Genomic DNA, 15660 nt, shown 5'->3' with positions numbered 1-15660 from the left:
CCAGGCCATTGGGACACTGGATGTCAGGGATATTGGGAGCCAAGACACGAGGACATTGGGACCTGGGGTGTGGGGGCATGAAGACACCAGATGTCAGGGACACCAGGACCTCTGCCAGGGTCCTCTGCACAAGGGTTCCAAAGGGCACCAGGGCCCCCAGCTGTGGAGTAGCACCACAGGGACATGTGGGCAGGGGGTGCCTGGCATAGGGGACATGTGGGGGTCTGCCGGGGGGGGCGGGCACAGGCTCTGTCAGCCCCTGGCAGAGAGCTGGGGGTGCAGGTTGGCCCCTTTCCTGGGCACCCTGAGCTCTGGGGGTGCTGAAAGGTCCCAGCTTCCCCCCCGGCACTGTGGGGGAGAGCTCTGCCCTGCCCTTACTATTCCACCCCATGCCCTTCTTGCCCCATCCCATCCATCCATCTTACCACATCCCACCTCACAGGTCCTAGCCCACCCTGCCCCATCCATTCATCCCATCCCATCTGATCCCATCCACCTCACCCCCATCCCCTAGATCCTAGCCATTCATCCCATCTCAGTTGATCCCATCCCACCCCATCCATACATCTCATCCCATAGATCCCAGCCCATCCAACCACCTCACCCCATCCCACCCCATCTCATAGATCCCATCTCACGCCACCTGATAAATCCCAGCTCACCCCATTCCAGAGATTTCATTCCATCTATTCATCCCACCTGATCTGATCCCATCCCTTCCCACCCCCTAAATCCCATGCCACCATATCTCACAGATTCCATCCCATCCCACAGATCCCAGCCCACCTCAGATTCCATCCCATCCATATATCCCATCCCAACTGATCCCAACCCATCAATCCTACCCTTATCTCACAGATCCCATCCCATCATGCAGGTCCCAACTCACCCCATCCCAGAGATCCTGTCCCACTCACACATCCCATAAATCCCATCCCACCCCACCCCATAGATCCCATCCCATCTCACCCCATCCCATCTGATCCCAACCCATCAATCCCACCCTATCCCATCAGTCCCATCCCACCTCCATCCATGCCCCCCACTCCTTCCCACCCCACCCCAACCCCATTGCAGCTGACCTGTGCTCCCCACTCATGCCCAGGCTAGCAGGACCCCAAACTTTGGGCAGAGTTTCTGGGGGACCCCAGCCCCATGCTGGGGCTGCTGGGGGTCCTGAGGGTCCCAGCCATGCTTGTGGGGGGTGGGGCCGTGGGGGTCCCATCCAGCTCTTTATTCCCAGTGCACGCAGAGGCATTGTCCCACGGGGGCCGTGGGGTGGGGGGACACGTGGTTGGGGGTCACAGGGCTGCAGTGGGACCATAGGGTCCAAAGCAGAGGCCAGGGGGGCAGGGTGTGGGCAGACAGGATGCAGCCCGGGCAGCGATGGAGCAGCTGCCCACCCCCCTCATCTCCCGGGCCAGTAAAGCACGAAGCCATCACGGCTTTTGCCAAAATCGGGGTTGGCTGCATCCGACCGCGTCTCCACCGTCAGCAGCCGCCGGCGCCCACGTAGGCTCAGCTGGATGCAGTCAGAGACCCGAACCTGCAGCTCCCGCTTGGTCCTACAACATCCCAGCATCAGCGGGGGGGCTCTCAGCACCCAATGAGCCCCCCCCAACCCCAAGCCCTCCAACTCACGCTCGGCAGTGCTCCAGGAGGACGCCCACCAGCTCGCCCACCCGGTTGTCCCTCTCCGGCTGCATCTTGTGCAGGCACACGGCCAGGTCCTCCTGGCTCTGGGTGTGGAAGACCACCAGTTGCGCCTGGCAGCTCGTCACGCTCAGCCCTGTCACCTGTGGGGACGTCTGGGTATCACTGCCACAGCCATGGCTGCCTCGGGGGCTTGGGGACACGGCGTGGTCAGCATGGCATGGCCAAGGCACTGTGTCCAGCATGGTGGGGACAGCATAGTGGGGACAGCGTGGCACAGCCACTGTCATGGGGACAGCATGGCAGGGACAGCATGGTATGGTCAGCGTGGCGGGGACAGTATGGTGGGGACAGTGTGGCACAGCCAGTGTTGTGGACACAGCACAGCATGACCAGAGAGGTGGGGACAGTGTAGTGGGGACAGTGTAGTGGGGACAGCATCCCACCTCTGTTCCAGGGGACTTCACCATGCTGATGTGGATGGCCCTGGTGCTTGGCCACAGGGACCACAGAGGGATCTCCAACTTCTGGGTGGGAGTGGGACACCTGGGTCCCCCTGATCCCAGGCTCACCAGGGCAAGGGTGTAGGAGATGGTGGCCTTGTCTCCCCCATGGCCTGGGGTCACCAGTGGGGTTGGGGACACTCACGGTGCTGAGGGGCAGCGCCCGCATCACCCGGTACTGCTGCCGGGGATCCAGCTTGTAGAGGTGCTGGTCCGTCACGAGGATGGCCCGGTCCCGGCTCTTACCGAAGCGGTTGATCTGCAGGGACAGGGACAGGTGAGGGGACATGCCAGGGGGGTGACACCACCGTGGCGGCTGGGCAGGATCCCCCTGACTCACCTTGCGGACGTGGCAGGAGAAGAGGACGGAGCCAAAATGCACCTTGTCCTTGAGGGTCTGGAGGCGGCGGGCGAAGGGCAGCGCCAGCCCGGGGTTCTCACTGGGCTGTGGGGAGCCACAGCATGGGGTGAGGGTGGCACCCTGGGGCAGGGGTGGCACCCTGGGACGCACCATGGGGCGCCCCCAAACCCACCACTAGCCCTTACCGAGGAGAGGTAATTCTGCGCCCAGCTGCGCTGGCAGCCCCAGTCCTTCCGCAGCCCCTCCAGCACCTCCATGGCAGCCACCTTGGCCCGAATCTGCCCCATCTCAGAGGGTGGGATGTTCTTGATGATCTGCCGTGCTCGCCACCTGCGGTGGGGGGCCATGGCATGGTCATGTCACTATCCCACGTCCATGTCCTGCACCCCTGGCTCACATGCCCCCGGCCCGCATCCTCTTTCCATGTCATGTCCCTATCCCACATCCCCACCCCACATTCCAGTCCAACGTCCCTGCCCCATGTCCGCTTTCCCATCCTACATCCCATCCCTGTCCATGTCCCCCTCCCGCATTATCCATCCCATGTTCCTATCCCACATCCCCATCTTGTGTCCCCATCCCATGCCCCTGTCCCCACCCCACTTTCCCATCCCATGTCCATGTTCCATCTCCCTGTCACATGTCCCCATCCCACTTCCCTGTTCTGCATCCACATCCCATGTCCACATTTCCATCGCATGTACCTCATCCCTGCCTGCATCCACATCCCCATCCCATGTTCACATACCCATCCCACGTCCCCATCCCATGTTCCCGTTCCATGTCCCCATCCCACGTTCCTGTCCCACATTCCAGTCTCATGTCCCCATCCCCATCCCATGTCTCTATCCCATGTCCCCATCTCGCGTCCACATCCCGTGTCCCTGTCCCCATCCCACATCCCCTTCCTGTGTTTCTGTTCCACATCCCTGTCCCATGTCCCTGTCTCCATCCCATATCCCTGTCCCACATCCCCATCCCATGTTCCCATTCCACATTCCCATCCCGCATCTCTATCCCATGTCCCCATCTCGTATCCCTGTCTCACATCCCTGTCTCCATCCCACGTCTCTATCCTATGTCCCCATCTCATGTCTCCGTCTCATGTTCCCGTTCCACATCCCCGTCCTCATCCCACATCCTGACCCCAGCTCGGGAGCGGAGCAGGATTTGGGATGGTACCTGCGGAAGAGGCGCTGGCTGGCATCCTGGAAGTGCAGCAGCACGGCCGGTGGCTCCGGCCAAGCCACACTCTTGCCGAAATCGGGGAGGGCGCGGACGTTCTGGAAGCGCCGCAGCAGCTCCCGCAGGTACGCCCTCACCTTGTGCCGCTTGTAGCAGGCCATGATGGTGTAGGCGGCGCGCAGGTGACGGCAGCGCCGGCGTGCCAGGGCACCACGCCAGGCCTGTGAGTGCCCCGTCAGTGCCGGCGCTGCCCCTGGATGCCATCAGCAGCACGGCTGTGGCACCCGGGGGGCACCCGGCACAAGGAGGCCCCCAAAATGCTGCTCCCCTCCCCCCTCCAAACCACCCCAGTGGGGCCCATGTCCTGCTCTGAAGAAATGTCCTGGGTTGTGCCCTGTGCTGGCCAGCCCCACGGGCTGTCCCACAGCCAGCCCCATAGCCGGCCTTGTGCCAAGCTGAGCCCCACGCAGGGCCTGGTTCTCTGCCTCATGCCATGCTCCGTGCTCCTGCCTGGTGCCTTGCCCCATAGCACGCCCCATGCCCTGCCTCACACTGTGCTCCATACTGTGCCCTATAGCATGCCCCACACCATGCTCTACACCCCTGCCCCACGCCATGTCCCCCAGCACACCCAGTGCCCTGCCCCATGCCAGGTGCCATGTCCCACACCCCGTACTATGCCCCATGTCACACCCCACGCCCTGCCCCACACCATGCTTTGCCCATGCCAAGCCCACACTCTGCACAATCCTGTGCCCTACACCCTGCCCGGAGCAGCCACCTGCCCCACTCCAAGCCTGTGGTGCCAGCAGCTCCCCATGTAGGCAGAGCCCTGGCTGTCTGCTCGCTCTGCCGGCACCGCCAGCACCCAGCCGGCACCCCGGGCGTCCCCCAACCCTGTGTCACCCCGGTGGAGTGGAGACCGAGCCAGCTCATGTTGCCCATGTCCACCTTCTGCAGCAGCAGGACGATGATGGGGATGAGCTGCGTTCGCTCCTGCTCCAGGCAGAAGAGGGTGCGGGGTGTGCGGATGAAGACCTTGGTGTGGCCATAAGCCACGTCATCCTGGAAGCCGTGCTGCTCCAGGAGGGCTTGCGTGGCCTCCCGGTCGCTGGCCATCAGGTGGTTGGGCCACGTGTACTCACAGGTCATCTTGTACCTAGGGGGCAGAGCAGGGTCAGGGGGTGCGGGGGGCTGGGGGTCCCAGGGAGGCTGGGTGTCCTGGGGGGCACAGGCCATACCGCAGGAGGAAGCGGTGGTAGGGCTGGCGGTAGGCGAAGCCGGCGCGGCGCACCCGGACGTTCTCCAGCAGCCCCAGGTAGGAGACCTGGTGCCGGCAGCGCTCCTCATCGAAGAGCGTCGGTGACTTCTGGTCGTTGGGTTTGATGCAGCGCACGTAGTAGGGCTCCTGCGGGGACACAGAGGGGATGGCACCATGGTGGCACCTGTGGGTGGCACTGAGCCCATGGGTGTCCGGGGCTGGGGGGCTCGGGGCATTGCATCAGGCATGGGTGGCACAGGGACAGGAGGGCTCAGCGGCTTGGGGACATGCCCCGCTGGCTCAAGGACATCTGGGCTGGCTGGGAACATGCCCCGCTGGCTCAAATACATCTTGGCTAGCTTGGGGATGTGCCAGGCTGGCACAGGGACATGCCCACGTGGCTTGAGGCCATGCCCAGTTGCCATGGGCACACACCAAGATGGGCTGGGGACATGCTAGGTTAGTGCAGGGACACGCCAGGCTGGCACAGGGGACATGCCTGGCTGTCGCCAATCCCCTACCTTGGAGGCGAGGTTCTCCACCAGGGCCACGATGGAGTTCTTGAAGAGTGTGCCGGTGGTCAGCGGGCGCTTGGTGACCTCGGTGATGCTCTGCTCCCCATCGGGCCACATGGCACGCAGCACGGGGTCCGTGCTGGGGACAGTGTTGACGTGGTGCTGGCAACACTGCTCCCCCCCCACAGCTGTGCTACCAACCCCCCAGCTATGTCCCCTGTGTCCCCAACCTGTTGTAGAGGAGCCGCTTGAAGTCCTGGAAGAGCGTGTCCTTGTTCTTGTCCAGGAAACCCTCCACTGAGTACCTGAAGGAGGGGGACACCACACTGGGGGGCTCCTCTGGCCTCCCTGGGGTGTTGGGGGGCGTGGGGGAGCTGCACCCTGTGGGATCCTGGTGTCCGGGCTGCCCTTCCACCCCATGGTGAGCCAGGGGCTGCTGGGGATACCCCTGTGATGGGGTGACATGTGGCCCTGGGGGCACCCATGGAGGCCAGGGGGCTGTGGGGTTCAGTGCTCATGGGCAGAGTCCCCCAAGCCTGTCACCACTGTCCCCAGGGTATGGCATGGCACGTCCTCCACAGCCCATCCTGCTGCACATGGCCTTTGGGGACCTCCCAGACCCCATGGACCTCAGCAGTCCCCAAAATGGTCCCCCCACAGTCCTGGATGGCTCCACACAATCCCCCATGGGTCCTCAGAGCCCCACGATCAACCAAGGGCCCCCACATCCCCGTGGCCCTCCACAGTCCTGGGTGTCCCCATGGCCCTCCCAAGGTCTCTCATGGCTCCAAGGCCACCCACAGTCCTCCACAACCCCAGGGCCACCCATGATGTCCACAGTTCCCACCAGCCACCCATGCTCCCATGGCCCCAGCTGAGCCCCCGCCAGTCCCCTGTGGCTCCCCACAGACTGATGGCCCCCCATGGCCCCAAACCACCCCTACGGTTCCTCAAGACCCCACCTCGTGCTCCCACGTGGCCCCCTGTGGCTCTCCATGGCCCCATGGTCAAACCTAGACCCTCAAAAGCCCTACAGCCCTATGGTCCCTAGTGGCCACACCCCATGACCCTCATGCCCTCCCCAGGCTCCACGTGACCCCAAGGCCACCCATGATGTCCACAGTCCCCGATGGCCACCCACACTCCCACAGCCCGAGCCGAGCCCCCACCAGTCGCCCATGGTCCCCCATGACCCCAAACCACCTCCCACAGCCCCTCAAGACCCCCCCTCTGTGCTCCCACATGGCCCCCCATGGAACTCCACAGCCCCATGGTCAACTCTAGATCCCCAAGTGCTCTACAGCCCCATGGTCCCAAGTGGCCCCCATGTCCACCCAAGGTCCCTCATGGTGCCCCACAGCCCCAGGGCCACCCACTGACACCCACAGCCCCCCATGTCCCCTCACGTGACATCTCCTGCGTAGTGCTTGATGCGGAAATCCCGGTTGAACTCCATGGTCTTGTCTGTGGGGCAGAGCTGGGGAGCAGGGGGGTGTCAGCCCCCTGCCGCAGACCCCCTGCTGCCCCTGATCCCCCCCAGAAGCACCTTGCGGCTGGTGTAGTGGGGGTGGCAGCCGAGGCGGGTGTCCATGGAAGCAAGGAAGAGGGAGTCAGTGACGGTCCCCGCGGCCAGGCAGGCCTCGTCCAGCAGCGCCAGGATGCCACGGTGGGGCTGCTCCACCAGCTCCACGATGGGCTCGTTGCTGAAGTACTCGATCTAGGGAGGGCGGGGGGGTGGGCACCCCAAATTGCCACCCCCAGGCACCTTGATTTGCCCCCATACACCCCAAATCTCGCCATGCTAGGTGATGACATCCACATCCCCACTGTGCTCCCCATGTCCCCACCACGCTGTGCCAGGCAATGCCCCCCAGGTCCCCCCAAGCTGCTCGCCCTCTGCCAGGTGATCTCCCCACCAAGTCCCTCTGTGTCCTTCATGCTCTGCCAGGCAATGCCACCCATGTCCCCCTGTCTCCCAAGCTCTGCCAGGCGATGTCCCCCATGTCCCCACCATGTCCCCCAGGCTCTCCCAGGTGATGTCCCCCACGTCCCCACCATGTCCCCCAAGCTCTGCCAGGTGATGCATCCGTGCCCCACCACTTCCCACTGTTGCTCCCAAGCTCTTCATATCTGCCAAGCGTTGTCCCCATGCCCCCGCCATGTCTCCCGCATGACACCCACATTCCTTTGCGTCTCCCCCGTCCCCCATCCCCTCACACTGCCAGGCGATCCCCCCCCCTGTCCCCCCCGTCCCCTCACGCTCTGTCAGGCGATGCCCCCCCGTCCCCCCCGTCCCCTCACGCTCTGTCACGCGATGCCCCCCCTGTCCCCCCCGTCCCCTCACGCTCTGCCAGGTGATGCCCTCCCGCTGGTACTCGTCCTGCTCCTGCCGCAGGATCAGCTCGATGAAGAGCTGCTGCAGCTTCTCGTTGCAGTAGTTGATGCAGAACTGCTCGAAGCTGTGGGCAGGGGGTCAGGACAGCCCCGCCAGCTGCCCCCTTGCCACATCCCTTGGGTGCTCCCCAAGATGCGTGGCCCTGCTGCCACCCCCCCTGGGTCCCGTCCCTCCATGGGTCCCTCCTGGTCCTGGTTCTGTCACCTCCATGTATTCCCTGAGGTCCTGTCCCCTTCTGCATGTCCCCTGGGCATCCCCACCCCCACATGTCTCTCCCAAGCTCTGTCCCCCTCCTTGAGTCCTCCCAGGGTCCTGCCACCTTCATGTGTCCCTCCTAAGCCCTGTCCCCTCCCTGTGTCCCTCCTGGATGCCATTCCCTCCCTGTGTCCCCCCCAGGTCCCGTCCTATCCATGTGTCCCTCCCGAGTCCTCTCACCTCCTGTGTCCCTCCCAGGTGTCCCCTGTCCCCTCCACAAGCCCTTCCCATCTTCAATCTCCCCACCCTGTTCCTTCCAGGTCCTGTCCCTCCACGTGTTCCAGTGTCCCTCCTGCCACCCCTGGGCCAGGTCACCTGTTGGTGTCGAAGATCTCAAAGCCATAGATGTCAAGGACGCCAATGACAGTGCTCTTGCCGTGCAGGCGGGCATCGTAGCCGTGGGTGGCGATGCCAGCGTTGATGCGCCCCACGATCCAGCAGAAGAGCCGCTCATAGATGGCCTGGAGACAGGGACAGGGTGGTGGGCACCCATGGGTGCTGGGGGGAGACCTGTCACCCCATGTCCCCCTCCCTACCTTGGCGCAGGCATCCCGGGCATAGGCAGCCTCCTTGGGGCTGTGGCCCTTCTCGATCAGCTCCCCGCCGCCGGCTGCCACCGTGCGGGTCAGCAGTGCCCGGTGCAGATTCTCAGGTGCTGTGGCCACCAGCTTGGCCAGCACTGGGAGCTGCGCCGTGTCCTCCACTGCTGCCACCTCGCCCTCCGCCACGAACCCGATGTTGCCCTGGAGCAGACCCACCACGTTGGTGGGTGAATGTGGGGGGGACACCCGCAAGTCCAGCACCAGCCCCTCCCGCACCATGGGCTGTGCTGGGCTGTACTGGCTTGTATTGGGCTGGGCTGGGCCACGCTGCACTGTACTAGTTTGTATTGGGCTGGGCTGGGCCACGCTGGGCTGTACTGGTTTTTATTGGGCCATACAAGCTGTATAGTAGTTTGTATTGGGCTGGGCTGGGATGTACAGGGCTGTACTGGTTTGCATGGGGCTGAGCTGGGCCATGCTGGGCTGTCCTGAGCCATACTGGTTTGCCCCAGGCTGTGCTGGCTATGCTGGTTTATGCTGGGCTGTGCTGGTTTGCATTGAGCTGTGCTGCACTGCACAGGGCTGCACTGGTTTGTGGGGGCTGTACTGGTGTGCAGGGGAGCCATACCAGTGGTGGTGGTCAGGAGCTGTACCAGTGTTCGAGGGGCCATACTGGTGCGCAGGGGGGCTGTACTGGTGCATGGTGGGGCCCTGTATTGGTGCATGGGGGACCATATTCACGCGCAGGGGGCCGTACTGGTGTGAGGGTCTCACCAGATGCAGGATGGCAGCCAGGATCCGGCGCACAGAGCCCATCTCCTCCTGGGAGAAGCCGATGATGGACATCGCCTCCTCCACCGCTTGGTAACCAGCCGCATCGTCCCCGCAGGCCTGGGGCAGCATGAGGGGCCAGGGGTGGTGTGAGGGGCCGGGACCCCCAGCCTGCCCCCCCAGCCCCCCCCCCCGCCACACTCACGCTGCCCGGGGTGCCCTCCTGGGTGTAGCGGTAGGTGCCAGGGTCCCGGCAAAGGTGCAGCGAGGCCAGCAGTGCTGCTGGTGCGCCCAGCAGCAGCTGCGGGGTGGAGGGTCAGCACATGGCGGGGCCGGGACCCCCGGCCCGGTGTCACCTGGACTGGCTGGTGCCACTGTGTGTTCCCCTACCCTGCTGCAGCCAGTCCTGTCTCTCCCCATCCCCATCCCAATCCCCATCCCAATCTCATTCTATGCCCATCCCGTTCCATCCCCATCCCATCCCGTTCCGTCCTCATCCCCATCCCCGTTCCGTCCCCATCCCCACCCCAACCTGCCCCATTCCCGGCACACCTGGTAGAAGGCATGGAAGTTCCTCTCTCCTGGCTGTTGCTGGAGGACTCGGGACTGGAAGAGGAGCCAGGTGGGTGCCAGGCAGTGCTGGTGAGCCCAGCGTCCACCCGCCCACACCAGCCCCACACCTTCTCGAGCAGGTAGTTGTGGATGTGGCCGCCAGTTGGGTCGCCCTTGAAGTCGAAGTTGATGTCCATGTACTTGCCGAAGCGGCTGGAGTTGTCATTGCGGTTGGTCTTGGCATTGCCAAAGGCCTCCAGGACACAGTTGGACTTCAGCAGCACATTCTTCACTCTGCTGGGGCAGCACGGCATGGCACAGCATGGAGTGCTACAGTATAGCACTCTGGCATGGCACAGCACCGTGTGGCACAGCACGGCATGGTGTGCCATGGCATTGCATGCTGTGGCAGCCATGGCACAGCATGGCATAGTGTAGCATGGCACAGCACAGCATGAAAGGCACAGCATGGTGGAGCATTGCATGGCACGGCACAGCACAGCACGGCGTGGCACCACATGCACAGTACAGCATGGCACAGAACACCGCAGCATCAGTGTTGCAGCTTCACTGATGCACACAGAACCTGCCCGCCCCCCACCCTGGGACCCCTGGATACCCCCGCTCTCGCCACACAGCCAGGGCCACCAGGGACCCCCCCCCAGCTGGCACCCAGCCTCCTGCTGGCACCATGGGGCCAGACCCACCTCTCCACCTCGGCGCGCTGGGAGGGGTTGGTGATGGCGGCAATGTATTGCATGATGTACTTGCTGGCCTCCGTCTTGCCTGCCCCGCTCTCACCTGGCAGGGACGGCAGGGGCTGGGTGAGGACACCCACCCATGGGTACCCTCCACCCACATGCCCCCCAGCGTCACCAGCCCCTACCTGAGATGACGATGCAGGTGTCCTTGGCACGGCGCTTCATGGCCTTATAGGCAGCATCAGCCAGGGCAAAGAGGTGGGGTGGGCGCTCATAGAGCTCGCGGCCACGGTAGTGCTCCACTGCCGGTGGGCCGTACAGCGCCAGCGCCCGGTACGGGTTCACTGCCACCACCACCTCCCCAATGTACGTGTAGATGCGGCCCTGCAAGAACCTGCACAGGGGTGGCCGTGGGGTAGGCTGTGGGGCAGGATGGCACCCTGCAGAGTGCTGTGCCATGGGGTGCTGTGGCACCCTGCAAGGTACAGTTCAGTGGGGTGGCACTCTGCAGGATGTAGTGCTGTGGGGCAGGATGGTACCCTGCGGGGTGCTGTGCTAGGACCCTGTAGGGAGTGGTGCTGTGGAGCAGGATAACACCCTGCAGGGTACGGTGCTGTGGGGTGCTGTGCCATGGGGTGGTAGCCTATGGGGTGCTGTGGGTCAGGATGGCACCCTGCAGTATAGTACTGTGGGGTGGCACTCTGCAGGGTGTGGTGATGGGGGGCAGGATGGCGCCCTGCAAGGTGCTGAGCTATGGAGCCGGACACCGCCTTGGGTGCTGTGCAGAAAGATGACATCCTGCAGGGTGCTGTGGGGCAGGATGCACACCCTACCACACACGGTGCCGCAGCACCACGCCATGGGGCACAGCCACCCACTGCTGTGGGACTGAGCGGTGCTGTGGGGCAGCGGGGAGAGCACAGGAAGCACGTGGTTGCACACCCTGTGAGCCCCTCCACACCCTGCACCCCCTAACCTGCTCCAGGGGGGACACGATGTGCCTCAGTTCCCCGCCATGGACATGCGGCACCGCCCAGATGTTTCCTGCGCAGCTGGAGTCTGGTGCTACCATGCAGGACTCGGGGTGCCTGGTGTACCCCAGCCCGGCAGCGCCCACGTTCCAGCCACTGCATGGGTGATACTGCGTGGGTGATGCTGGGGGTCTCAGCATAGTACCCACCAGTGGGAACCACCAGACCCGGCAGTGCTTTGGAGTGCCCCCCGTGCAGCCCCCCCCCGTGCGCCCCCCATACCGCAGGCGCAGGTTCTGCAGGAACTGCTCCATCGTCACCTCGTCCAAGAGGACAAAGTCAGCTTTGCCAAATTCGGGACCCTCCAGCTCCGCCATGCCGCACCCGCCAGACACCCACTTCCCCTACGCTGCACCGGCTTCCTGCGCCAACAACTGCCGAGACAGCAGCGCAGGCGCGGGGGGGGGGGGCACAGTGTCACCACCTCCCGTGGGGTTTCAGTGGGGCGGCCATGGAGCTAGGGACACCCACATTTGTAGGGTGGGGACTCAGCCCCCCACCCCCAAGGCAGATTTTGGCAGCACACACCCCATGGCAAAGGGTGGGGACCCTGCAGTGGGGTGCATGGGAAGGGTGGGGTGAGGGATGTGTGGGGTGGACGCCGTGGAGCTAGGTCACCTCAAGCCATCGCGCCTGTCCTGTCCCGTCCCCACCCCCCAACTGCGGTTATGGGGTGGTAACTTCCCTCCGGTGCCGTTCTGGTGGTGATCATCGTGGTGATCATCGCTGGGGCCACCCACACCCTCGCCCGTTACCACAGCGCGCCAAAATCCCACTGAGAAATCGATTATTTATTAAGATGCTGGTATCACCCGCTCTCATCCCAGTCCCCCCAGTTAAAACTCCGGTGTAACTGGGAGCTCTGGGAAGGACAAGGCAAGGTGAAGATCATCAGAGAGGGGCCCCGTGCTGGTATCCAGCTAGAAAAGAAGGGAGGGGAAGTGTTAAGACAACGGGGATTACGGCACTACTGAGGCACAGAACAGCCCCGCACTGCGGGATCACCAGGCTATCAACTCCACAGCTCCACTCACGGTTATTATGGCAAACTGGCACTCGCCAATATTCCCAGGTTTTTAACAGTTTACTCCCAGTAAAGCCCAGTAGCCAAAAAACGTCCGTACCGAGCCAGTGAGGAGCACGGCAGGCTTTGCCGGAAGGCTGCCACCTGGTTTTCCCAGTGGTTTTGCCGAAAATGGGGCAACCTACCAGATTTTCACCTAAAATCAAAGAAAAAAAAAAAAAAAAAGGTTTAGAGTCACAAGGGGGGAAGTCAAGGGTTAATACTGAATCCACCGACACCAGTGGCCCTTAGCAGGGCTGAATCTGTGCCACTCCTCATACCATGAGCGGGCACTGCCGGAAGCGCTGTCACGCTGGTCCCCACGCTGGTGTGTCCCCCCCCCCGCAGCTGCGGCATCGTGGTCCCAGGCATGAAGCCCCGGTGGAAGTCCTGTGGGGGACACACTGTGCTGTCTTCTGCCCGTGCTCCGGTGGAAGCTCCTCCCTCCACCTGCACAGCCAGGTGCTGCTTGTCTGCCTGTATGTTTAATTCGCAGGATTAATTATGCTGCCAGGAGCACGTGGGGGGTGCTGAGGGCAGGGAGAGGCCTCAAACCGCCCCCAGGCTGCCCTGGCAAGCACTGACCCTGCTTGTGGGATTTTGGCACTGAGCCCCCAGTTCACAAGGGGACAATGCCTCAGCAGCTGATAATTATGCAGAATTAGGCTAATTACGGTGACCAGGGAGAGGGCAGGGGACCCCTCCCCAGGTCAGGCGGTGGTTGCTGAATAAATCCTGCCAGGCAGCTCTGTGCCCCACACTGCAGCTCTCCCGCAGGATTTTGGCACTGAGTCCCTCATTAATGAGGGGACACAGCCTTGACAGCTGCTAATTACACAGAATTAGGCCAATTATGGTGACTGGCCCATTGAACCCACCTCCTCACTCCCAGTGGCTTCCTACATCCCTCCAGAGCATCGGAGCAGGAACCTGGATGGGGGAAGCGCAGGATGAGCGCTGGCAGCAGCCTGCACTGCTGCGCTTGGCGGAGCAGGCTGGGCACCACCCAGGGGTCCCTGCACCCTCCCTCGGGCCTGGGGGTGTCCGGGATGTATACAACCCCCCCCCCGGCACAGCGGGGCGAGGCCACGAACCATCCCTGGGTGCTCTGGCAAGCGCTACAGGAAAGGTGGGGGCCACGCCAGGCCCCCCCCACGCTGGGAGGCTTGCGGCAAGGACGCACCGTGGGTACCCAACACCAAAGACACCCGCTGGGATGCCACCACATGGCGCTACTGGCAGCGGGGCTCCCCATGCCCCAGCTGGGTGGCACGGCATGGCTAGGCCTTGCTGGCATTGTGGTGCTGAGCGCAATGGCACAAGCAGAGCGAGGGGGGGCCCCAGGAACAGCTGGGGAGCGCAGCCTCGTGGCATGCGGTGGCCCCAGAACTGGCACCGCAAGCCACAGGGGGCACAGCCCCATGGTGGGGCTGCTGGGTGGCTGAGGAGGTTTGGCAGGGCTAATTATGCAGAATTAGGCTAATTACAGTGACAGGGGAAAGAGCAGGGAACCATTCCCCAAGACAGGTGGCAGTTGCTGAATAAATCCCAGTGGGATAAGGCTGCGGAGTGGCTCCGTGCCCCACACCGCAGCCGTCCCATGAGATTTCAGCACTGAACCCCTTGTTAACAAGGGGAAAATGGCCTCAGCAGCTGCTAATTGCACAGAATCAGGCTAATTACAGTAACAAGCCCATTGAACCCACCTTCTCATTCCTGGCAGCTTCCTACATCCATCCTCCGGAGTACCAAGAGTGTCCTCCGGAGCACCAGAACAGGAGCCTGGCATGGGGAAGAACAGGATGAGCGGCACAGGGTGGTGGCAGCTGGCCCTGCAGTCCCCTTGCTGCCCCACGGCCCGGGGGTGTCCGGGATGTCTATAACCGCTCCCCGGGTAGGGCAGGGAGGGGCCTCAAACCGTCCCGGGCTGCTCTGGCAAGCGCTGCAGGAACGGCGGGGGCCACGCCAGGCCCCCCCACGCTGGAAGGCTTGCTAAGGAGGGTGGGAGGGACACGCGGCCCCCAGGCCCGTGAACTTCCCTCCAACCCCCCTAACCCTGGGAGTCCCACTTCCCAGTATAAACACCCCATTCCCATGAGCTCTGCTCCCCCAGTGCCCCAACACCCCCCACACCCCTCTGAGCCCCGCTCCAACACCTCCTGCTCCACCAGTGAGCCTCCCGCCGGTGCCAGGACCCCTCGCTTCCCCCGTGAGCCCCTCCCGGCTCTAGGACATCCCCCCAGCCCCATGAGACTCGCTCCCCCCTGGGAGCCCCCCCCCAGCCCAGGGAGCCCTACTGCCCGCCGTGATCTACCCCGGCCCCATGAGCCCCGCTCCCCCAGTGAGCCCCAGCCCCAGGGTCTCCCCCAACCTCAGGGAACTCCCCCGGCCCATGAGATTTCCCCCCCAGATCCATAAGCCCCACTCCCCCCGGGAGTCCCCCCCGGCCCCGGATCCCGGCTCCCCGCCGTGAGAACCCCCCTGCCCCACTCCGGTTAGGCCGCGGGCGGCCACATGCGGCCCACGGAGAACTACCCTTCCCAGCATGCACCACGCCCACAGCACCTCACGGCGGCGGAGCCCGCTGGCAGTGCAGCGCCTCCCGCCGCACTGTCGCAGAGAGACCTCAGTTCGCCCCCCGTCCCTGGGAGCAGCCCCGGCCCCGGATGGCGGCGGATGGCGCTGGGCCGGGCCGCGCCACGCCACACCACAGCTGCCACCATCGCCGCCATGCCTGAGGGCGGAGCTACGCCGGCGCGTGACGCCACGCCGCACGCCAGCACCACCCAGCAGCGGGGCAGGGATTCAGCGCATGCGCAGCGCCGCGGGGGGCGGAGCCTGACTGGGGACGGAGCGTGGCTAGAGCGCTGGG

General features: G+C 63.9%; 1 protein-coding gene and 1 non-coding gene across 2 annotated transcripts; both read right to left on the bottom strand.

Moving 5' to 3' along the window:
• Nucleotides 1-1083: 1083 nt before the first annotated feature.
• Nucleotides 1084-15573, bottom strand: MYO1G (myosin IG). The gene is made up of 27 exons (XM_040592552.1): nt 15354-15573; nt 14495-14570; nt 13667-13718; nt 13070-13265; nt 12850-12945; nt 11948-12645; nt 10880-11088; nt 10701-10794; nt 10122-10287; nt 9994-10047; nt 9647-9742; nt 9445-9561; nt 8665-8871; nt 8444-8589; nt 7823-7937; nt 7025-7195; nt 6885-6955; nt 5709-5783; nt 5485-5617; nt 4944-5110; nt 4654-4861; nt 3700-3923; nt 2703-2847; nt 2497-2601; nt 2302-2415; nt 1642-1796; nt 1084-1565 (listed from the first exon to the last, which is right to left on the bottom strand). The coding sequence occupies exons 6-27, from the start codon at nt 12040-12042 to the stop codon at nt 1409-1411; spliced, it is 3024 nt and encodes a 1007-aa protein (XP_040448486.1). The 5' UTR covers nt 12043-12645; nt 12850-12945; nt 13070-13265; nt 13667-13718; nt 14495-14570; nt 15354-15573; the 3' UTR covers nt 1084-1408.
• Nucleotides 14651-14783, bottom strand: LOC121088145. Its single transcript, XR_005827851.1, has one exon. It is a non-coding gene; the product is annotated as a small nucleolar RNA SNORA9 (small nucleolar RNA).
• Nucleotides 15574-15660: the final 87 nt, after the last annotated feature.

The sequence above is a fragment of the Falco naumanni genome, chromosome 4 (genome assembly GCF_017639655.2).
Source record: "Falco naumanni isolate bFalNau1 chromosome 4, bFalNau1.pat, whole genome shotgun sequence".
Classification (NCBI taxonomy): Eukaryota; Metazoa; Chordata; class Aves; order Falconiformes; family Falconidae; genus Falco; species Falco naumanni.
This window is presented reverse-complemented; position numbering and strand designations above follow the sequence as displayed.

Bases quoted from the DNA above. Each gene is read 5' to 3' on its own strand.
- MYO1G (XM_040592552.1), bottom strand. From the start codon at position 12,042: ATGGCGGAGCTGGAGGGTCCCGAATTTGGCAAAGCTGACTTTGTCCTC. The intron at 5,618-5,708 runs GTTGGGGACACA...CACTGTCCCCAG, and splicing joins AAGCGGCTCCTCTACAACAG to CACGGACCCCGTGCTGCGTG. The intron at 5,111-5,484 runs GTAGGGGATTGG...GTGTCCCCGCAG, and splicing joins TGGAGAACCTCGCCTCCAAG to GAGCCCTACTACGTGCGCTG.